General features: G+C 41.7%; 1 protein-coding gene across 3 annotated transcripts in view; it reads left to right on the top strand.

Moving 5' to 3' along the window:
* The first annotated feature begins 2119 nt into the window (after positions 1 to 2119).
* The window catches only part of mmp16a (matrix metallopeptidase 16a (membrane-inserted)), a 74924-nt gene continuing 53449 nt past the window's right edge, over positions 2120 to 23594 (top strand). Inside the window, exons 1-4 of one of the 3 annotated variants that reach the window (XM_030756629.1) lie at positions 2120 to 2617; positions 20699 to 20847; positions 22086 to 22100; positions 22357 to 22479. In XM_030756629.1, the coding sequence (XP_030612489.1) occupies positions 2492 to 2617; positions 20699 to 20847; positions 22086 to 22100; positions 22357 to 22479 (413 nt within the window). In that variant the 5' untranslated portion in view covers positions 2120 to 2491. The remainder of the gene's footprint in view (positions 2618 to 20698; positions 20848 to 22085; positions 22101 to 22356; positions 22480 to 23594) is intronic. The other 2 variants (XM_030756627.1, XM_030756628.1) reach the window with 2 other exon arrangements.

Below are 23594 nucleotides of genomic sequence, written 5' to 3'. Positions count from 1 at the left end.
GTGAATTCTTTTAAAAGGACAATAAAAATATTTGTTTAGATTTGTGCAGCAGATTTGCTTTTTCCTGTATTTACTGTGTATCCTTAATTTACATTGTGTGCTACTGTTAAATACATGTTAAATGTAAGTTTTATTCAATGTGCATTTTTTTCATTTCTGTATTGATTTTGATTCCACTGTATGCTTTAAAAAGGCTCCTGCAAAGCACATTGTGACATTTGCTGGTGAAAAGTGCTGTATAACTATATAAATACAGTTTTTATTTTTCTGTGCTACCTGTAAAAGCAACTTTTAAGTACTCTGAGTCTGCTTTTCTTTTCCTTATTATTGCCACTAGCTAATTCTTCCTGGAATTTGTGAGTCATATGTACAACTGTGCATCTAAATTTGTCTTTACGCAGTAATTTCACTGCTTTCCAGGAAACTGCTGTTTTATTTAATAATACTGTCCACATATATGCTTTCATGACACTGGGATAATGAGGTTTCTGTGTGCTTCTGTTCAGCCATTAAACAACAAGTCTGTCTATACATTAGGGCTAACTATTCAGAGTGACAGCAGGGCATAATCATCATCTCTATGGTTAGGAAAATAGAGCTTGTCACATTAATTTGAAAATACTCTATTGGGGACTCCATTGGGTGTCTATGTTCTCATTATTGATGAGGTATCTTAACCACTTCAGTCGGCTTCCTGTTCTAACAGGAGCTCAGCTGTGCAAAAGGAAAATCAAGAATTCATGAGTCCAAACTTCACTTTGTTACACACAGTGTGAACTTTATCCTTTGCTATGAGCTGTCACAAAGCCCCAAAGTGTTTGTCATTTTCTGTCAAGATACAATGAACTTACGTCTGCAAACTGCATAATTAAGCAAGATGAATTTTTTTCTTTTTTAGATCCAGAATGACAGGATGCCCCGCAGAAGCACCACTCATGGGGGTCACACAGGGTTCAAGCCAGTAACTGTGGCTGTATTTCTGACTCTAATGCTCCTGGTGTTTTTCCAAATTTTAAATGGAGTTTTATCCATTTAGTGTGAAAACTGACATTTGCACACATACCCGAGGATGAAGCTTGTGTATGTGTGCAAATTGTAACCTCGTCATTAGCCTAATAGCATGGCTCACCTAACTTTACTGTGGCACGCAGGCTGCTTCTTCCTCATCCCTGTGGTGTTAGTTTAAGTGGAAAATCCTTGACCTGGGTCATTAAATCTGCCCCTTCTTTATTACATGAGAAGATTAAAGAAAGACTTTAATGTGGCACTTTCTGTGTATTAATGAGGAGCCAGGTACCAGTGTATAGGCAGGATAACTATTTTTTACCATTAATAAATGATAGTGTCCTTTATTAAAACAAAGATTAGACTTTGATAAAATGCTTCTTTGTAAAAGGAGGACTCTAAAACCTTGAACGCATCACTTTCTCTACAGTAACAACAGTCCTGATGGCATCATTGCCTTATACTGGAAGCCAAGGTGACACACACGAGATAGCTGAGTAGGATGACACACACTGAGGGTGGTGGTTGAACACTGAGCCTATCATCGCCCTCTATTGGCGGTGATAGGCTATTACAGATTACAACTGTCCCATTCACATGGGCACAGAAACACATTACATGGCTATGGCTGATAGAAATCACAAAAATTAGAAGCTACCTCTAAATATACGTTGCTCTATACTAAGAAGACAAAAAAATTAAAAAAATTTAAAAAAAAAGTGTAAACTTTTTTTTTATTTAAAAACTACATTATTTTTTTTTATTTAACCGTCAGTTTTATGCCACTCAGTTTAGGTTTGTGAGCAATTGTGAGCATTAGCTATTTTCTACTTACCTCAAGTTATGTAATGAAGTTGTTTCATTAGTATTGTGGTAAACTGACAATGTTTGTTGCCATGTGAGGAATTGCACGGAACTCCAAATATGGAAGGCTCAGTGTTTATTTACCAGAAGAGAACAATAGGAGAATATGCTGCGTGGGAAAACAGAGACTCTTACGCTTTGTCAAACTGAGCTGGCGGGATGAAGACTGTTGTGTTTTTATGGGGGATTTGGATGAGGATAGGGATGGGGGCGCTCGTGCCAGTGCGCACATGCGCATTCGGTGGGAAACACGATTGAAAACGGGCAGCTATGCCGCGCGGTGCAGAAAACGGGCTGGACGCGTCCGCTTGGAACAACGGCCGGTGTACCGGAGGACTGACCCGGGGACTGTGGGACCAGGAGGCGCCTGAGAGGCGTTAACATCGATTCTTTCCCCGGGGACAACCTCCTCTTGAAACCGCAGCGGGTGCGAACGCTCGACGAATCCGCTCCTTCTCCTATTTCTCTCTCCCATCCTCTGCTTTCGGCACTGCAAGAGAGACACCGAGAGACCAGCAATGTTGCTGCCAAATGTTTAGGATTTATTCCCGCTGCCCGTTTCTTTGTATCGACTGTAAATAAAACTGAACACAGACAGTAAGCTCCAACAGCGGGGTTCACTATGGTTTTATTGGCGCTCCGCAGTAGGAGATGTCTTAATAGCTGCTGTATGGGGACGTTATGCTTGCAGTTGTTGCTGTGGATTTTATGTGCCGTGAACGGAGAGGAGCAGTCGTTCAGTGTAGAGGTAAGACCAGGAGAGATTTTTATTTATTTTTTTGTTGACATGCATTTTCCTGTAGAAAAGAGCTTCACTTTTTTTGTTACATTGTATTATTTTGTCATCATTTAAAAGTATAAAGTGTTAGAGTTACGCTGTAACTCGTGTCCCTGTGTTGATGTTTCACCAACCACAACAACAGAGTCTTTGTGAGATGCCCAGCTGGGTAGTAGCTCTACCCAGTTCCTTAGCCCGCTTTTAGATAGTTTTTTTTCCCTCAAAGGAATATACATTTCTGAATGGAAATGCAGGTATTGTTATAGGATGTAAAATCCTTATTTGCCTCAAAGCCTGAGCTTGTTTGTGTTCTCAAAGTGCTGAAACATTAAAGTAGAAGCAAAAAATGTGGGGTACTTTAATCTCAGTGTAGTTAGTCATTCAGTAGTGCAGGGTAGAAATACGTGTCCACTCTTATCTCTCTGTGTAAACAGTGTATAACCCCCTGATTTTAAACTAAGCCCGCATCAACACAAATGTCAGAAGTAAGAACATGCGAGATTTTTGTGTTTTAGGGGCTTTTTGGACATGATAACCTCCACTTTACATCATTGCAAATAAATAAAAAAAAAAGCAGCACATGCTCTAAGGCTTAACCCTGCAGGAAGGAGATCTTATGGGGTCACAGGCAACAGTGTGGGCAGCCAAATGAGAACTTAACAAAGCGAAGAAGGTTTCTTTACAGCGGGAGCTTGTATTCTGAAATGATCCCCCAGCTTAATAGGTAGTTGAAAGTCTTCAAGCTACAAGTGTTGCGCCAATAAACTGACTCAGAATCTCGCTAATGGTGTTTCTTTCAAGAGCGTGCAGAACTAAATTTGGGGTTTTGTGATGCACATTTGTGTATTTTACAGCTCCTTTTATATCCAGAGAAAACTGTTACACTGCGTTCTGCAACCCTTTCCTGTCTGTCTTACACACACACGCACATAGAGACCCCGCACAGGAGCATCCTGGCATGTGTACTGACAGTCGTTCAAGTCCCACATCCACATTTCCACATGATTTGCAAACTTGGCATGCCACAGGCAGAAAGGCAGCAGTTTTAGTCCAGATGCTACAGGTTATTCAGTTAACATGGCCAAGCTCACATGACAGAGGGAGGGTGCGAGTCAGATGTGAGGAGATTTGTTCGTAGTTTTTAACTAAGATTACTGGACTCTATTTTCTCTGTGTCTGTCTGCATGCAAAACTCATGCTGCTCAGTACTATTTAACCTGATGAAAAATGCAAAATTGGTATTAACAACAGCATTCTCTCATGGAGCATTCCCTTCTCCCACATCATCCACCTCCACTTGAATCTTATTATCCACCTCCAGCCTTTGCAGCTCATATTTCTTTGTCTCGCTGAATTGCGACTACGGCCATGGCGCTCTGACTTGTTCTTTTAGAAATCTCCCAACTGTAGTAAGTCAGTCTGAGACACCCAAATGGCCAGCAGCAGATAAATATTTTGACTTTGACAACCTAGAAATAAACGCAGCAGCATCAGTGTGCATATTTTAGCATGTGTAGGAGCAAAAGATAAAATGTGTTGAATGTATGTCGCTGCCAGCCCCCCTGCTGCGCCTGCTGTGTAAAGATACCACTGAGCTCACACTTGTCAGCATGTAAAATCCTGCCTAGAGAATGTTGGACTAAATATGTATGCTTACAGGAGTTTGATATCTGTGATCACTGCGTTTTTCAGCTTCCTGGCATGACAGCACGTGTGCAGGACTGCAAAGCCTCCATATGTTCCCATTCATTTGTTGGCGAAAAGTGGGCTTCTCACTGTAATACGAGACGTTTGCAGCCCCTAATTTATCTGTCCTCTTTGTCATGAGGGGAGAGAGGTGTCGAGGCTGCCAGAAAGCGCGCCTCTTGCATTTGCGCTCTGCTCTGCACAAGTTGACGTGCCCTGTAAAGGAAGTTTGAAGGTTTAAGCATTAGGTTGGCTTTAAACTGACATGTTGCTTCAGTGGATATGTCCAGCACAGGAGAAAAGAGCAATTAATGAGGGTGAGGAGGTGCAAGAAATTTAATTTGATCCTAAGGGGTATTTAAAGCAGGGCAAAGTCACATTAAAACACATGTTATGCAGTAAGTGCAGCCCCACTGCAGCCTGGTAGAATTAGGCTGCAGTTAGACGGTGATAACTGATGTCTGCAATCTTTCTAAACAGTTTCTGTTTGGAGACTGGTTTCACTGGAGCCACTCACTGAACTTGTTAGGACTGTGTTTATACTGTGTATGTGTTTGTCTCTCTCCATTCCCACACCAAATGTTCTAGAGAGTAGACATGGATGAGTATTTCCTCTAATTAACAGGTGTGGTTTGAGGTAGGAGGTCATCCCGAGCCTGCCCTGTGATTATTGGTCAGACTGCGGTCTTTTAGAAAACCTCACCCTTTTGGATGGCAGCTTCAGTGCCGACCTCCTGGATTTGACTTCACGGCCGAAGTCTCTGTAACGCCTCTGTTCCCTGATTGTTTCTCCCGTTTCCCTGCTTTGGATTACATTTTTACAGGAAGAACAGTCTGCCACTGGGTGATAAAACAGTAATTAATAGGAACGTGTAACACCTCACTTCAGCACTATACATGTCTACTGCAAGAAATATTTCTGAAAGCTCTTCAGCTTTTGTTCATCCGATTGTCTCCCCCTGTAGTAATTCTCTCTGCAAATTGGACAGCCTCATTAACAATGGCACAGGCAAGACTTAATTTTATTTATCGCCTTGTGAGTATTATTTTCTGTTTCAATCCATATTGATTTTATATGGAGAGCCTAACGGTTTTGTGTGACAGCCAGTAAAGTGCTTTCTCTGCAAGGCGTCATGCTGTAGGTGGGCTGTGCAAGCAGTTGATCTATCTCAAGTTATTTTTATCATTAGCTCTTATATAACTCAGAGTAATTAAAAGAGAGATAATGGAGGATTAATCTTTTTTTTCTTCCGGTCTGTGTTTGACAGTGTTAGACAGTGAGGGGGATAAATTTAACTTAATATTTCATAAGAGTTTTCTCCACTCAGTGCCACAAACACACTGACATGCTGAGCCGTGCTCAGCCATGCTCCCAGTTTGTCTGAAGTAGAGCTGCACAGATTGATCCGCTGGTTTTCAGCTGATTGGCCATGATAGATGACTGGCTGTTAGGCCTTGGATATATATATATCTGATTGCATGCTGATCTTTTAAACCATACCCCAAAATGTAACTACACTGGTATGATTCGACTGCGCATAGTTCTGGTAGACTTGTTACATGCTAGCTGCACAGTTTGCCCTGAACCTCATTTTTCTTTATTAATTAAAAGGAGTTCAACCCAAAACAACTGCAGTTGAGTTGAAAATGGCTGCTTGTACAGTCTCACAGATGTTTCATCTTTTTTTCTCTTTGTAGTTATCCATTTTTTCTTTTTTTTATGGCTTGCTGTTGTTTAATGGTCAGCAAACAGCGTTACTCTGCATTACCACCACCTTCTGGTGGTAGTGCATAACATCTTACCAGATGCAAGTAGAAACAAAGTAAAATTTATCATTTAGACACAAAAAATTGTTGCATGAAGTATTGATTTTTTTTTTTTTATGGTTATTCAAACATTCAAAAATTATGCAGTGACTTTGGTTGTTTTGCTTGGTAGCAACATGCCGTGCAATGATCAATTTGAAGTTTCCATTGAAGAAAGCTTACAAAAAAGGCGTACGTCCTGTCAGTTATAGTTACAGTTCTTAGAAAAGCAGAATTTTGCAGAGTTCAAACACTGGAACATTTGTTCTGGATTTTGAATACTTTGATATGTTTATATGAACTTTGAATCTCTATAAAAACATGAATATATGCATCTTTAATGTTTTGGTTTCCATCTGTGTCCAAAAATGGTCTAATCACTTAACACTGTAATTGTATTGCTCACAAGTATTTCTGTGTTCTGTGGTTTAGATTTGATCCTCTTAGAGCGCAATTATAACAATGTGGATGCACTGAAGCCTCATGAGCGTCACACTACCTTGGTTACAGTCAGTGTTTCACTGGGAGGCATCAGGTGCAGAGCTTCGCTCTGAGTGTTTGAAGTGTTTGAATCATGCCACTGTGCTCGCCAGAGACAAAAAGAAGTTGCTTAGTCAGAGATAATCTGCTGTATAACAAAGACAGCGCAAAGTTGTACTCCCATCTGTTAACACTTCCTTTCTCAGATGGATGAATGAATTAATAAAAGGTGGTTTGACTAGACTTTGCTGACTGTCGGCTGTGATTATTACCTCCAGCCAAGAGTTTTATCGGCTCGCTCTGTTTGTCTGTCGGTGAAGGATCTTGAAAGAGCAGATTTTCATGAGGCAAACTGAAATTTTGTTACACAACAATAGACATGATATTTGATATCTGACTTATGACCAGAAGTTTAAAACAGAGGCATGACCTTCACATCTGTGTGGTAAATGTGAAACCACAGCCCACAGTGTGTTAGCTTAGCGTAAATATTGAAAAGTGAAGATGGCTAGTCTCATTCTATCTTGATTGCTGAGTGCATCAAGTCGATCATTTTGTATTTCATAGCGTGCATTGATAGATGCCACATGCTCCAGGACATGCTAAGAGAAAAGGTAGCGTGTTAGAAGTTTTCTGAGCCTTCGATGACAGTTCTATCACTTCTGTGACTGGAACTGACCAGATTTGATGACCAGTATTGGTGTTGCAGCTGGGTGGGACTGTGAAATTAAGTATCCATACCAGCCAAAAATGTTGTTTAGTCTGAGCCAGGCATTAGTAGTGCTGCTAGGCATTCTTTATGCCAATCTAAGCTTATTATCTTCTGCATCTATCTTCATTTTTAATGGACAGAACACAAGAATGGCATCTCAAGTTCTCATGCAACTGTGGCAACAAAGTGTGTTTGACAAACTATCCCTCGGGCAAATTGTAGGTAAATAAACTATTACTATAAGACTCTTTGCATAGCTTTGTAGGCAATGTAGCTGCTTTCAGCACTGGGCTAATGCCAGGCTCAGTGCTGCCCAGTGCAAACTACTCAGTGCTGTTGTCAGTGTGTGAGGAATGGGAGAGCTGCATCCCCTGTCTCAGCTCATGTTACCAGTTGGCATGCTCAGCCCCTGAGTGGCATCTGAATAATGGAAAACAATTGATGCGAATGCGAATGTGTGTGTGTGTGTGTGTGTGTGTGTGTGTGTGTGTGTGTGTGTGTGTGTGTGTGTGTGTGCGCGCGCTCTTGTTGGTTCTCTCACGTTCATTTGAAGTGTGTATGTGTGTGTTCACTTCCCTCTGTCCTGCAGGTCACAGAGAGAATTTATGCTTTAATATAAATGCGTATACTAGAAAACAGTGTTAACAGACCTCATTTGCTATTTTTGGTGATAAGGGCTCACTGGCATGGTGGGGTTTTTTTGTTGTTTTTTTTTTTCCCAAGACACAGTTCCCAGAATTTGCTTGGCAGTCAAACAGTGTGCTTAGTAGTGTGGTGTGTTTTTCCTTGAATTTACTGTTAATGAAGGTTGAATGTTTCTTTACTTTTCCTGCGCCACAGTGGTTATCAGCATTGATATTAACAACTTAACTACACAGTTCTCCAAAATAGCCCCAAATTGAAAAGGCATCACGTCCTTTGCAGCAGAGGCTTTGTGTTCCATCAGCGACTGGGCTTTTTACTTGCATGGAAATATAGCCAGCTATTGCTTCACAATTTATCTTTAACAAAGTCGATATTAAATTGTTGCTGTTGTTTCCCTGCAGCCATATTTTCCTCCTACATACAGTACACTTAGTGTGCATGAGCTCACCTCCTGTGTCTGAGTGCATGCAGGCATATTTATGAGTGTATTTATATTGGTGCGCTTCACCCTCGTTTCTCACTGAGCAATCATATGGATTTCACACACACACACACACACACACAACACTTCTTGACGTCATTTGGCTTTGGTAAGAGAGCAGATTTGTGAGCCACTGGGGTGTCTGTGTCAGTCTGTTCACCCAATCCTTGAGAAATACAACAACACCTGCACAGACATAAATGATTCATAATCACATACGCACACACATGCACCTGACTTTCTCTGAGCAGCCACTTGTTATTATGTTTTGTTCAAAATTTTTCTCTGCATGTCAGTCTCCCGCATTCTAAGACGTATCTTTGGTCACAGCTTACTGAGCTGTTAAATCTTTAATATCACTAACAACAGCAACATTAGATGGTGCCAATGGGGCATCACGTGTAAGTCTGTCAATTAGGCTTTTGACAAACGCTCAGGGGTGTGTGTGTGTGTGTGTGTGTGTGTGTGTATTTAAACACTGCACAGTTTTGTGAGTCATGACAACTGTTTCAATCTGTTCCTGCGTGCATATAATCACATTTCACTGTGTTTGAATTAGTGATTATGCTTCATCCCAGAATTAACGTACACTGAAACCTGAATATCAAACAGCCTTATGGGGGTTTTTGTCTTTTAGGATTGATATCATACTGCAGCTCCTGTCACATGCCATAATCTTGACATTTCTTGCTGTCATTTTCCATTATCTTAAGTCATTAAAATACTTTGACAAACTCCCAAAAGATTATCCACTCAAAGCCCGCTGTTCTGATCAGTATGTATGATCAGACTCTGACATTTTTCCGTGACATTTTTGTGACATTTCGTCCTAATGGGGCCACTGAGAGGGTGGACATGGCATGCATAAAGTCATTGTGTGTGTGTGTGTGTGTGTGTGTGTGTGTGTGTGTGTGTGTGTGTGTGTGTGTAGACGCTAGGGGCTAAATATGCTGCAGTGCTCTGCTCAGCCTCTGCAATCATCACATCATATCAGGGTCATGAGGTGCAGATGATGGTTTTGGTATCATTAAAAGTCAGGTTGATTCTTTTTCCTCGTTTAAATTTTACAGTATGAATTTGAGTCCAGCAGTTTGAATCATGTGGGTATGTGGTTATTTGTGTGGGCAGGAAAGGCTCCGGTTGCCTTGACGACCCTGGCATACTCACCAGTGGTCTGGCGTGTAACCAATGAATAATTCAGGGCGGTCAGAGGTGGCAGGCTTCCCCAGAAGGCTGGGATCTTGTTCCCACAAGTCACCTGTGCTGAGAGATGATCACTCCTAGCAGCTCTGCTCCAACTTGCAGCACAAATAGATCCCCTTCATACCATCATCATCTTGTATATTTACTGGACACTTTGATATAATGTCTCTCCTCCTTAATGAATCAAGTGGCTGGATGTGCTCACTAGTAATACTTGGGCACAGTTTTTCTTAACAGTCACAGCTGAAATCCTTCAAAAATATCCATTCTTCTCCTTTTATAAAGTTTTGAATAATTGGGCAGCTTGTTATTTGTAGTGTAAAAAAGACTTGGGGCAAGGTCTTCTAGTGCTGTTTTTCTGTCCTAGCAGGGAGCTAATTGTATTCTGTCAGCATGCCAGGGTGTAAATCATTCACATTAGACGAGCAGAATAGAAAGCAGAAGGACTTTCAGTGTCTGCGTCCACAACCGACAGATATTGGCCTTTAACAGGTAGTATTTCTGTTCTGTCAACAGGGTAACTGACATGCAGAGTACTAGGCTGCTATATGTAACTACCTGGTTGTGAATAGGTAAAGTCAGCCACTTTTTGACAGCTAGATCTCATTTTGATCAGTTTTGACCTGAAGGTATTTAAAATTTAAAGGTAGCTCTAATAGAATCGCAACAGTACCTTCACACTGAGGTGCCGTTTACACGAGACCGTTTTCATTTTGAAACGGCGTCGTTTTGATGCGTTTCGGCCTTCTGTTTACACGACAACAGAGTGAAAACGATGTGTTTCGGAAACGGGGTCCAGAGTGGAGCGTTTCAGAAACGCACCGGCTTGTGTTCTCGTGTAAACACTTGAAACCGGGGTGATTTGAAAACGCTCGACTCGCACTTGCGCACTATGGTTGCGACGGCCACAGTTTTTCGCACACGCGCAAATTGATAACCAGTACTCGCAGATTCACAAGTGCTTCTTATGCTTTTCTTGTGTTTTTACCGTTTTGTAATTCAGCGTTGTGCGCACCAGCGATCCAACCTCATCGTCAGTCCACACAAAACCTCTTACATTGGCCGTTTTGTAAGTAATGAACAATTTGACGCACTACCTACTGTCACTCCACGCATGCGCGTCTTGCATAAACAAACTTTGCAAAGAGAAAACCAACGCAAACTTGTGGCCTGGCATGGGAACTACATCGTTTTCATCGTTTCACATGTCATCGTGTAAACGTGGATCCTTTCTGAAACGCCATCGTGTAAACGAAAGGCTGAAACGCATCAAAACGACACCGTTTCCAGTGAAAACGGCTTTGTGTAAACGGCACCTGAGGCGTACTGTATGTCTATCTGTGGCCACCCCTCAGGATTCCCCCCAAAAAAGATGAAGTCTTTCAAGCCCCAGACAAGCCCAGTCAGACTGGTTGGACAAGCTGGCAACCACTGATCGCAGGAGAAAAATAAGTATTCACCAACTGGTTGCAAGTGTTTGCTGGCAGTTGCTGTGCAACTGACTGCTAAAGCCTCAATCATGCAGACCTAGAGACCAGACAGTGATGCCATGTAACCACCTGTCTCTAAACCGGAAACAGAGACCGTTTGTCTTCAAAGTTAAAGTTGCACCTTGTGAATTGTATTGATTGCAGCTTTGAGGGATGACTTACTAAACACATACTCATAAAACTGTAGTTATAGCTGTTAACTTAGCCTTTAATAACCATTTCTCTGCAACTGTTGCTCCCATATAGACACATTTGAAGAGCACAACCATTCAGTTAAATTGTAATAGCCCTATGCACTTTATTAGCAATTAATAACACAACTTTCACAGCCACTGAGCATGACATAAAATGGCTTATTCTAAATGTGTCCTCATGGTGTGTTCTGCATGGATGTCAAGTCTGTATAACCAAATAATGAAAGTAAGTGACCGAGGAAATACATTATTTGGCCTACAGGGATTTGCAGTCTGACAAGAAAAGAGAGAAAATGAATATAAGTAGTGTCCCACCACACTGTAATAGTCTGAGCCTCCCCACTCCTACTCAGATTTTCTGGCTGTATCATTGTGTGTATATACTATAATATCAATTCTTATAAATGGCCTGCAATAGCATGTGCACTCAGCCTGACAAAGTTCAATTAAAATATGAACAGTTGATCTGTTCCATCATGCCTGTGAGATTTTTCTCAGTAACTCACAAGCTTGTAAACAAACTCTGTCTGCATTCATTGAAGGTCTGTTATAAGCTTGCTCCAAACACAAGCATAATTTAGAGATTTGCAAAAAGGCATTTATCACAGGACTCAGGCTGAGTGGCAGAAAAACTTACAAAAAGTTAGAATACCATATAATGCATGCCTTAAATTGCTGAATAGACCAAAAAAAAAAAAAAAAAGCTCAGCTATTCTGGAATAACTTTAGTGTCAAACATGCAGCCCCACCCTCTGACTGAAGCTCGCCGCGGACATTTAATGCACGTGATCTCCAACATAGGTCACATGCTGTCTCTGTAACCCGAGGGGACCGAGCTCCTATCAGCTGATCAGTCACAAATGCCAACATCAGAAGCCACTGAGTGATGTCGGTGTGTTGCCATGCCAACCAGGCTTCCCAAGCCACATCTCATCCATAATAGAGTGATCCTGTCGCCTTACAAGGTGGCCTTTTGATGGCACCCATCGGCTAATTAGCTCGCCTTCTGCTCGTCAGGTAACAGGCCAAGTCAGCTGGTTGGAAGGTGGTCTGGTGACATGAATGCTGCAAGTTCACCTCAGTTCAGTACTTGCGTCAGACATCTGGATGTTTGAGTCTCCCCAGAATGCTGCCCTCTCTCTTATGGATAAATTGCCTGTTCATTTCCCAAGTTTACCTGAGATGGGTTTACTTATGATAATACTAGTTTTAGTCTCTACTTGACACCATAATCCAGCTCAAAGGTGTTAAGTAGGTAAATGAGAGGCTTAGAGAAACAGGAAACTGTATTTTTCTCTAGATAACGGTGTAAAATGCACGGAAGAGACCTTTTAGGGTAGCTGTGAGGACTGAAATTTTAAATCGTGAGATGTTTGTGTGTGAGAGGGTGTGTGTGTGTGTGTGTGTGTGTGTGTGTGTGTGTGTTTTTGTTTTTTTCCTCATAATGTGACAAGGGTGAAAAAGAAATGCACTCACCGTGAAGAAGTGTGCAGGGAGGTGAGGCCAGGTTCTTCTCGCATCTGAAGCATGAGAGAAATCTACTTCAGAGTAAAGTGAAATCAAGTGTGGAGAACCCAAAAATAGGCACTGATGCATTTCAGAGATTTTGGCCTTCATCAGGGCACTGCTGGTTGACTCCTTAGCCTTCCACTTCAAGAGGGACTTGATTTCTGAAGAAGTTTAACCTCATTATAGCGCTCACTGCCTTCTGCTTTCAGGGTGCACTCAGTACTTTTAACAACATTATTGTTAGATCACACTGGAGCTGTTGCTGTCATTTTAATGCTTGGCTGGTTTAAATCAGTTGAACCCCGGTGTTTTGTTAGCGCTCGGGTGAATGCTTAAATTGATACACCAGGTATGATGTTTAATTCCAGTTAGTTTGTGGTGAGAGTAGTGAAATTAATTATAGTCATTTTTAAAAATGATTTTAAAAAATGTCTTCTGTTCAGCTCACTAAATATAGTTACAGTCTAAAACCAGTCGAAAGTATCTTGCTTGCTAGATGGAAAGCCAGCAGTATCAAACTCGACTCTCATCAGTGTGGCAGATACAGTAAATGTGCACTAAATGTAGCTAGGGTATCTTAGATTAGGGAATGACCTTTTGTTAGCTAGCTGACCCTAGATATCACTGACGCAGATAGCTGCTAATTAATGAACATTTGGGGATCTATGTGAATTGACTCCGTCTTGGAGACAGCCGCAAGTGGCCTTTAGGAGAAATGCGCTCTTCTTCTTTTTATTATTCACAGGCATTTTCAGCAGACAGTAGTAGGAGACACCTTGCTTTGTGCAAAAGACATGCGGAAGGCCATATTTATCATAATTCTGAATGATTCCTCCAGTGCTCCAATTATTTCCTTGGATTTTGTTTGTATCTGCCCTTTTTTTGAGCGCCCTTTGCAAACCCTAAATGGGCAAGAAATAAATGGTGTTGATGTATCCTTTTCTGCTTAGATCTGAGGAACTGAACTACAGATGTGTTTATGCTCTTACTGTCTTCTGGTGATTTGTCCTGAGCAGTATTTCTACCTGTTATCCCTGCCTGTGGCTATAAAAAGTATGGTTACTATTCTGTGTCACTGCTATTACACTGACAAGGATTCCAACTTTATTGAACGGAGCCATCTATGCTCACAAACTCTCTCGTTATCCATTTGCAGAGAGCAGGACAGGGAAGAGTTTCTGTCTTATTGAATAAAGGAGGCTGTCGAAGTGGAGCCTCCTGCTCTCAGGAACCCTTACATCGGCAGAACCCCGGGAACCATAGATCACAAAGGGAAAGAATAAATCGATGAGGATGAGAAGTGGGCAGCAAAGAGGAAGGATAATGAAAGAAAACAGAAAGAGATGAGGACAGATCGTAGAGTGAAATGTAGAAAAAGCCAAGAGCTCGGCACTGATTCAGCAGAGCATTTTTTTAGATCTGCTGTTTCTTTTTCTCACTGGTTATAAGATCTCCATCACGAAGGTGGTAAAAGTCAGCTCTGCCAATACAGTGTTTATCATACACCGTATTGGCAAAACTATTCGCTCGTCTGTCTTCACACACATATGAACTTGAGTAACATCCCATTCTTAATCCATAGGGTTTAACTCTACAATGCCAAACGTGTTATCGGGACACAATGTACTTCAAATGTCCCGCTGTTCATTTACTTCTGGCAACAATTACGTAATAACCCTATGTTGGGTGTGAAGCACTCAGCTTTTAGAAACCATTTTTAATTTTTTCAATAGGACAAATAGTCGTGTAATTACGGTAATTCAAAGTGTGTTAGATCAAACATCTCAATGTTAACCAGCTGTTCACGGCAGGTAAGGGCAGGTAACAGGTGTATCGGCAGTGATCACCTGGTGTTAAAGCGTTAATAAGATGTCGGCCCAGCCTTTGCAGCTATAACAGCTTCAACCCTTCTGGGAAGGCTTTCCACAAGAATTTTTGACCATTCTCCCAGAAGTGCATTTGTGAAGTCAGACGCTGATGTTGGATAAGAAGGCCTGGCTCGCAGTCTGCTGTAATTCCTCTCAAAGGTGTTCTATCGGGTTGAGGTCAGGACTCTGTGCAGGACAGTCAATTCTTCCACACCAAACTCGCATGTCTATCTTTTTATGGACCTTGCTTTATGCACTGGTGCGCAGTCATGTTGGAACAGGAAGGGGCCATCCCCAAACTGTTACAATAAAGTTAGGAACTAAGGGGCTGAGCTCAGCTCTTAAAAACAAAAAACCCCAACAACCTCACACCACAATTCCCCCTCCACCAAACTTTACACTTGGCACAATGTAGTCAAGCAAGTACTGTTCTCCTGGCAAATGCCAAACCCGGACTCATCCTTTGGATTACCACACAGAGAAGTGTGATTCGTCACTCCAGAGAACACGTCTCCACTGCTCTGGAGTCCACTGGCGGCCTGCTTTACACCACTGCATCTGACACTTTACATTGTGCTTGGTGATGTAAAGCTTGGATAAAGCTGCTCGGCCATGGAAACCCATTCCATGAAGCTCTCTGCACACTGTTCTTGATCTACTTTGAAGGCCACATGAAGTTTGGAGGTCTGTAGTGCTCGACTCTGCAGAAAGTTGGCGGCCTGTTTACCATGCGCCTCAGCATCCACTGACCCCACTCTGTGATTTTATGTGGCTTACCATTTTGTGGTTGAGTTCCTGTCATTCCCATTTCCACTTGGTTATAATGCCAGTAACATTTGATGGTGGAATATTTAGTTCTGAGGAAATTTCATCAATGGGCTTGTTGCACAGGTGACATCCGGTACCACGCTGGAATTCACTGAGCTCCTGAGAGCGACCCATTCTTTCACAAATGTTTGTAGAAGCAGTCTGCATGCCTAGGTTGTTTGGTTTTATACACCTGTGGCCATGGAAGTAATTGGAACACCTGAATTCAATGATTTGGATGGGTGAGTGAATACTTGTGGCAGTATAGCTTCAAATTCTGCAATATTGGAAGTATTTGCATTAATCCATACTTCTGCTTCCTCTATCTTTATCATCTCTCCCAAAGAAGTCACATAAAGTTTGGCGTGATGATGGAATTAAAGATCAAAGTCTTGGATTCAATCTTTGAAAGTGTGTGCAGTATTAATAAATTTGAGCCTTGAGCTCATGCTTCTCTTTGATTCTTGTGTTGCAGCGTGTGGATTTTGGTTCTGAAAGTGCAACTGTGGCAACTTTTATTTGACTGTGGAAGTTTCTAGTTTTCAGTGTGAACGATGACATGGGAAAATGCAGCAGCAGTTTGAGGAAAAGCTTTGAAGTGATCCGAGCTTATCTGCTACATATAGAGTACTTGACTGAAAAAAAGTTGGTAAAGGTGAGCTGTGTACAGCAGCCTTTTGAGCTAAAACTGCAACAAACACAAGCTGGAGTGTCCGCTTTGCATGCCTGCTTTCCAAAGTTGCATTTTGGTTATCCTGCCAAATGTTGCAGTGGAAGAGACATGACGACCAGAATGACTCGACTGACTGCGTTTGCTGTCAGCGTGGAAAGTTTCATTGGAATTACTGGCTGCCCTCCACTGCTATATTCATCCTTTTGTGCTGTCTTGCTGTTTCCCTGTGGTGCTGTATATAAAGAACCAGTATGACAGCTACACCCTCCACATCCTGCCTCCGTGTCTCATTCTCATATGGGACATCGAACAACTCTTCACCCCCCCGCACGCTCCAATATCCTATTAATGTCTGAGTGATAGACAGAACAACCGTCTCAGCTTTCTGTGTCTCTGATAGCTCATGATAGCTGCGATATCTCAAAGCACAAACACATCACTCAGTACTTGCATCCAAGACTTAAAAAAAAAAAAAAAAGCTTGTTTTCTTTGCAGCTTTTCATTTACATAATCATCTCATAGCTCTGTAAACATAGATGACATCCACACACCAAATGTTAGTCACAAATTGACAATTTCTATATGTTCTGGCACATCTCGGTTTCAGAAGTAAATATTTCCTCTGGGAAAATGAGTACATAGGCCTCTGTAGTCTCTTTTATCTTGGGAAAAATGTGCTCAAACTTTTTCAAAACCAAGCGAACTGAATGCAGCTCGTGTCAAATTAAAATATTTCTCTACTGGTGAAATCAGGTTTTACAGTAGTCTGTTAGAACTGCAGAAGAAGAAGAAAAAAAAAAAAGCATTCTGCTACAAATATGCAGTGCCACGTCTGAACTGTACACTTTTCATCTGTATCTTCTATTTTTTTCTGTCTCCCTTTTCACCCCGAAAAGCACTCGGGAATTCACCAGGGCAGTGGTTATAGGACAGAGCCAAAGTTTGGTTACCAGGAGATGAGAGGGAGGGACTGAGATGATTACAGGACAAGAAAGATTAAAGTAGACATTGGGAGGAAAAGAGAGTGCCATGAGGTGGAGAAGCTCTGGGAAAAACAAATGCATAGAAAGAGAAGATCTTACAGCGTTTGATACTTGTGATGTCTGCTGCGTAACAGAATTAGGTGACTGCATAACGTGGCTTGATATGTAATCAGATTTACAGCCATAAAAGTGAAGTGACAGATGTGAATGTATAACCTGCTCTGTGTGTGTGTGTGTGTGTGCTGTTAGAGTTACTGTACTAGATTCAATTTTAGTTAAAAAACCTGACACACATTGTAATGTCATCACCCACCCACTCACGGTGAGGGGAGGAGGAGGAGAGTGTGGATGTTTAAGAAAGGCTGCAGAAAATGCCTGAAAAACACCAAAGCACCCAGCAGAGAAAGATAAGAAAATGAAAGAAGGGAAAGGTGTATGAAAGAAAACATACAAAGAGAGGTTTGGGGTTTTTAGGAAGGGATTTGGAAGTGCGAATTACGATGCAGGCATAACATTTTGACATCTGCCACACTGATGAGAGTAGAGTTTGATTCTGTTCATGTGCCTTACCTGAAGGTCTCAGTAGGCAGAGAGTCGGGGATTTGTCAGTGTGCCAGTCACAACACAGACAAACTACAGAGAGAGAGTCTGGCTTAGTTCAGAGTTTATACTTTAATGAAAAACCATTTTAACTCAGGATTTTTACTGTTATTTATATAGTAATGTAATACAGAGATATATTAGTAACTGGATTCCTCATTTACTCTGTTAATATTTTCCTTTCATGAACAATTTGCGGTTCAGTGCAGAGAAAGTAGAAAGTTTAGACACACTTTTTTGAATTTGGTTAGGTTTGCGGACCAGCTGTGAACCAACTGAAAGATTATATTATTATCTAAAGTGTAATTAAGAATTTATGAAGTAAGTTTAACAAATAAGAACATCACTTCCACATATTTTAATCAGTATTATTTCCAGTTTCTTGCCCAGTTTTCCATTCTGATAAATTATTAAATGATGAAACTCTGGAATTCAGAATAACAAAGTAGGAAAAAAAAAAAAAAGGAAAGCTATTTTTTAGTTCACTGTTTTATGAAATAAGTTAATCCTCTTTGTTGAGTTAGAGGAGTTCAATAGTGCCATATATAGTAAGTCTACAGCTGGCAGTGGTTTGTTTAGCTTAGCTTAGCATGAAGACTGCATCTCAAAAAATTTCATCAGAAATAAAAAGCAAACAAAATCAGCTGAAAAGTGGTTGATAATTCAGTGCGTTATAATGATTTTAATGTGTAACAGGCCTCCTGTCTCCATAAACATGCATTAGGAGATGTAGCTGCCTGGTAACAATATAGCAGTTGCTGTAAGATAGAGCTAATAAAATATGGTCTGGTTACAGTTAGCATGTTTGGTTTGATTTGTAAAAGTGTCTCTTGCATCCTTTTTTGTTTTTACAGTTCGCTAAGCAAATGAGTTAGGAAGTGGAATGATGGGCGGGGGGCCCAGGTAAATTTCAGGGAGGGGTCAGCACCACCAATGGCCCCCACCCTTTAGCCTCCCTGATTTGGACTGGTGTGGGCAATTAATTTTCCCAAGGGCCCACATGAGAAACTGGGACTGTTGTGGAGGGCCACACCAACAAGCTGAGTTCACTTGTGGTCAATGGTAATTTGGTCTCTTTATGAGCTTCTAGGTGCTGCTCATCCACAACAGGCCCAGTTTCTCATGTGGCTTGTTGAGAAAATTAACTGCCCACCCCTGCAGTTTGGACAAGCACAGACAATATCTGGGTCTTAATCCAAGCTAGGCTAATCACCTTCCAGTTGCAGCTTCACTTAATGGATAAGCATGATGCAGTTCTTGGAAAAATGCATTCAGCTTGCACGTTCTTCCTGCTCATTAGATGTTTGCTCAATTACCAGTAGGGACCCCACCCCCCCGTATTTTCATTTGTGTTGCCTACGCTTGTTTGCATGCACTATTTATGAGGCCACTCACATTCTCAGCTAGCATCTGCTTTGTGCAGTCATTGTTTTACCACTTGCTGCCACACCTACCCACTGTGTGCCTGAACACTGCGGGTTGGTGTGGTGGCACCTGGGCATCCTTCTTGTGCGTGTAGATGTTTTTTATTTATTGCCCTCATTTGCATGTTAGATGAGTGACATTGTCAAGCTAAGTTTGACTTCTCTGCAGAACCAAGAACAACAAAGATAGTCATCTTCTCGAGAGCCATGTATTTTATCTTGTTTGTATCACCGCTACAAACAGCCTATAAAATAAGTTTCAAAAGAGCTCATTGTTGCTGCTTGGATGTGAAGTTCAGTCACTGTAACCGAAGCTATAGACTTGCATTTCTTGCCTTTTATTGCATTCTCCTCCCGCTCGCACTCCAGGCTTCCCTCCCTGTTTAGTAAATTTCATTCTCAGTGTGTATGCTATCCCGAGCAGCAGGCCTCCATGATGACTGAAGCAGCTTGAAAACACTGTGCACGAGAAAGGCGCTCAGGTTTCACAGCACAGTGTTGCTGAAAGAGAAATAAGAAGGTCTGAGGCAAATACACAGCCCGGCAGTTCTGAGTTCACTGGGTATTTGAGATTCCAGGCCAGTGTTGTGTTGTTTCACTTTCTCTACTCTTCAAGCAAAACAATTTAGCTCCCGTTTTATTGTTGGCTTTGTGTTACGATATGCAGCAGTTGGCAAATCTCTTTGCCATTTTTATGATGAAGACTGAGCGTATACAGAGAGGCTGGGACTATCCAAATCCCTAAAGCCTCTTCTGTGTGAAAGCCCAGCCGATCCCCCTTCTCCTGCTTGGTCCAAAGATCTGAGCTGTGATTCCCTCTGGCAGGATTTTATAGGGACACTCAAAGCTTTATTACACCAAAGCCCTTTCCAGACAAGTAAAATGACATGATAACGGATGACATTCTGCTCTATAGACTGGTATAGAGATTTCTTTCTCTCTACTTATGCCCTTTTACAAATGCCTTTTCGGATAGATCCTTGGACCTGTTACTAGCTGATCTTTGCTCTGTGTAGCTTAATGCAGAGTTTTACCTTGATGGCATTTAAATGTTGTTCTAGGTGGTATGGAGTGGGCTTTCAGTTTAAAATGCTTCTCATACACCCCCCCCCCCCCCAAAAAAAAAGAAAAGAAAAGAAAAGAAAAGAAAAGAAAACTACACTAAAAGTTTACTAGTAGAAACTTAGGACACGCACTTCAGCACTAGTGACTCTGCACTGCTCAGCTGGACAAGGTGCGAGTGAAGTGTCTTGCAACAGCGGGGGCGGTTAATGAGCTTTATAGCTGTTGGAAGAGCCAAGTTGGATATTTCCCCTCGTTTTCAAACTTTATGCTAGGCAAAGCTGCCTCCTGACTTCAAATGCCTGTTTATGATTTTGAGCTTCTGCTTAGCTCCTGTCAAAAAAGCCACCAACATCAAGTCTGTGCATATTAGTCCCTGGACTTTACAATGATGTCTAACCTTTTCCTCCTTGTTTCCTTGTTTGTAGGCATGGCTCCAGAGGTATGGCTACCTCCCTCCTGCAGACCCCAGAATGTCAGTGCTGCGTTCTGCCCGAGTCATGCAGTCTGCTATCGCTGCCATGCAGCGCCGCTACGGCCTAAATGTCACAGGGACGCTGGACAGCAACACTATAGAGTGAGTCACACACTTTTAAAAATACTCTTAAAGATACCACAGCTATGTGTAAGGGTTCACGATGGGTTTATTCAGAAAATAAGAAAACATGGGTGGGAGGAGAACAGGAAGGGCCTGAGTGTAAAATTACAGCTACAGAAAAGCTGCTGTGTTTGTTTTGGTCATTTCTTGTATTAGCCTACATCCAAGTGATTACTGTGGAGATGTTGAATTCCTCAGGTGGCTAATAAAATATTACTGTTACATCTGTGTGGTTAATTAAGAAAGTGCCTCAACATCAGCCAAAAATGCGATACGATTCTATGATACTTTTGGTTGTTGCTTCAAAACAGATTGATTTTTATGATTTGACAGTCCCCGACTAAATCTAACTTCACTTAGGGCCTCGGGCAGAGGTAGATGTTTTCCTAATTTGAGGAGGGAAAATATCACAAACTATGTTGCCCTTAGAGTATTTTTTTTAAGAATCACAGTTTGAGTAAACTAGGCATTTTCAGAACTGGAGGTATAAACTATTTGTGTTTCATTTAGCGCCTGTGTTGCATTTTGAAGGTGAACCGAGTTATTTTGCCAGACGCAAAGTTACCCTAACATAGACTAAGTGGGGCTTTTTAATTTGATCAAAGCAACTTTTTGGGAGAGTACACCTCCGATGTCAGATCAAAGCCTGCAAAATGCCTTAGTAATAGACAGTGGAAGAGACAGAAGAGCTGGGACAGTGTTTGGTTTGTCCTCATCAAACCTCAGCCCAGCAGCTACAAGCAATCAAGCGGGACATGTTGGTTTAGATAAAAAAAAAAGAAAAAAGAAAGACTCATTGTTATATTGTACGTTGCCTGCACACAGGAGTGTAGTCGAGTGAAAACCCACCTGAGGCTTCCATAAATCTTTAAAGAAATGTTTTTAAATTATGCATCGCATTGAGAGCGGTAGCGGCACGAGGGTACAGATCATCCATGTTTTTAAACCAAATGTAGCCCAGGCTTTACCCAAGTTTAACCTCAGTGCCTTATACCTGCAGATCATTAAAACAGTGCTCACTGACATTTGTCCGCACCAATGGTGAAATACCATCCCAGCTACACATTGCAAACGAGCTCACAGTGGCCACTGAACTGTAATGTGGCAATGTGGTGGCCAGCGATGTGAATGTCCAACCGCTGGGCTGAAACAGAGTGAAATGTGATAAGCTAACAGTGTGTCTGTTTTTTCCCTTCTGCTTCTCTTGGTTAATGTAGGGATAACACGATAAGGTGAGGCACTTCTTTTGTACATTTAAATACATGTTTGCACTGTGTGGGAGATTTGATGAAGTACATGTTTTCTTTTACCAACATTTTGTTATCTTTGAATTTCTTTTACATGTAAATGTGCAAAGGGCTTCATGTTGAACCATTTTGCATATCTGTTGCGTGTGACACTGTTTCAGAGTTGGCTTCTGTTCATCGTGTAGGGTCAGTGACATCACTGTTGACATAACCCATGTCCTCCTCACCTCTCTCTCTGCAGATGGATGAAGAAACCTCGATGTGGGGTTCCTGACCAAATAGGGGGTGTGTCCAGATTCAGTGTCAGGAAACGGCGGTACGCCCTCACGGGACAGAAGTGGCAACACAAACATATCACGTACAGGTGCGTGGATTCAGAATTAATGTACTGAGACTTTTCTTCATCATAATACAGCTGCCTAGCACCACAACATCCACAGAACCCCCCCCCCCCCCGACTTTTAAAGACACCCCCTGTCAACAAAGCAGGCATGAGCTTTTGACCCCTCCCCCCTAAAAAAAAATAAATAAATAAATAAATAAAATCTCTGTCTGTAAGCTTTAAACATTACCCCAGAGCATGATATTTGAACTCACATAATGGACACAAAGCTACAAAATCAAAGGTCAACTAAAGTTCCACATCACTCAGAGCCTTAAACATCACATTAACCCACATCACAGGCCACGTCCTTCAAACCTCGCACTTCACTGGAGGAGCAGCCTTACTGCTGACAGGACATGCAGCACAAATGGGAAAAGAGTGTACGCGCACCGGTGACTTCACTGATTCCATAATTCACCAGCACATTTTCTGGCATCCAGCTACATGAGTAATAATGTATAGGACAGCTTTCTGTGGTTATATAATATTTCTCTGTTGAGTTGTAGTGAGTAGCCCAGATTCAGTAATATTTCATGTGTGTTAGACTGTTGCTTGCCCCCAGCTCAGTGTTTCATGGATAATCCTCAAGTAGTATGCTTGTTTTTTCTTTCTTTCTTTTTTTATTTTTGTATATGCTGTATTTCCTGCTAAATATAACCTATGGCTCAGTAACCTTCAGTAACCCTTTTTTTAAAAAAAAGGAAAGAAAAAAGAAGCACTCTGAGATTGAGTTATTAGTTTCATGAGTGTGTGGTTCATCTGCAGTGACACCGATTTGAAACCAAGCAAATGGGGGGGGGGGGGGGGGGGGGGTTCAATGCAGAGTGGAGGAGGAGAAGAAGGGTGGCAACGAGGAGAGAGGAAACAAAAGAGGAGAGAAGAAGCAGAGAGAGAAAAACATAAGCTGAGAAGGGAGGAACAGAGAGGAGGAAACCCTGGTGGAAGGCAGAGGGTGCTCTCTGACAGATTAGGGTTATGTAATTGGATGGGAGCATTTTGAGTGTGTGTGCTTGTGTGTGGATATATATTTATATATGTGTGTGTGTGTGTGTGTGTGTCTGTAGATGTGTGCCTGGCCAGATGTCAGATGTGCC

Source organism: Archocentrus centrarchus, chromosome 20 (assembly GCF_007364275.1).
Source record: "Archocentrus centrarchus isolate MPI-CPG fArcCen1 chromosome 20, fArcCen1, whole genome shotgun sequence".
Classification (NCBI taxonomy): Eukaryota; Metazoa; Chordata; class Actinopteri; order Cichliformes; family Cichlidae; genus Archocentrus; species Archocentrus centrarchus.
The sequence above is the reverse complement of the archived record's forward strand: the minus strand, read 5'-3'. Positions and strand labels throughout refer to the sequence as shown.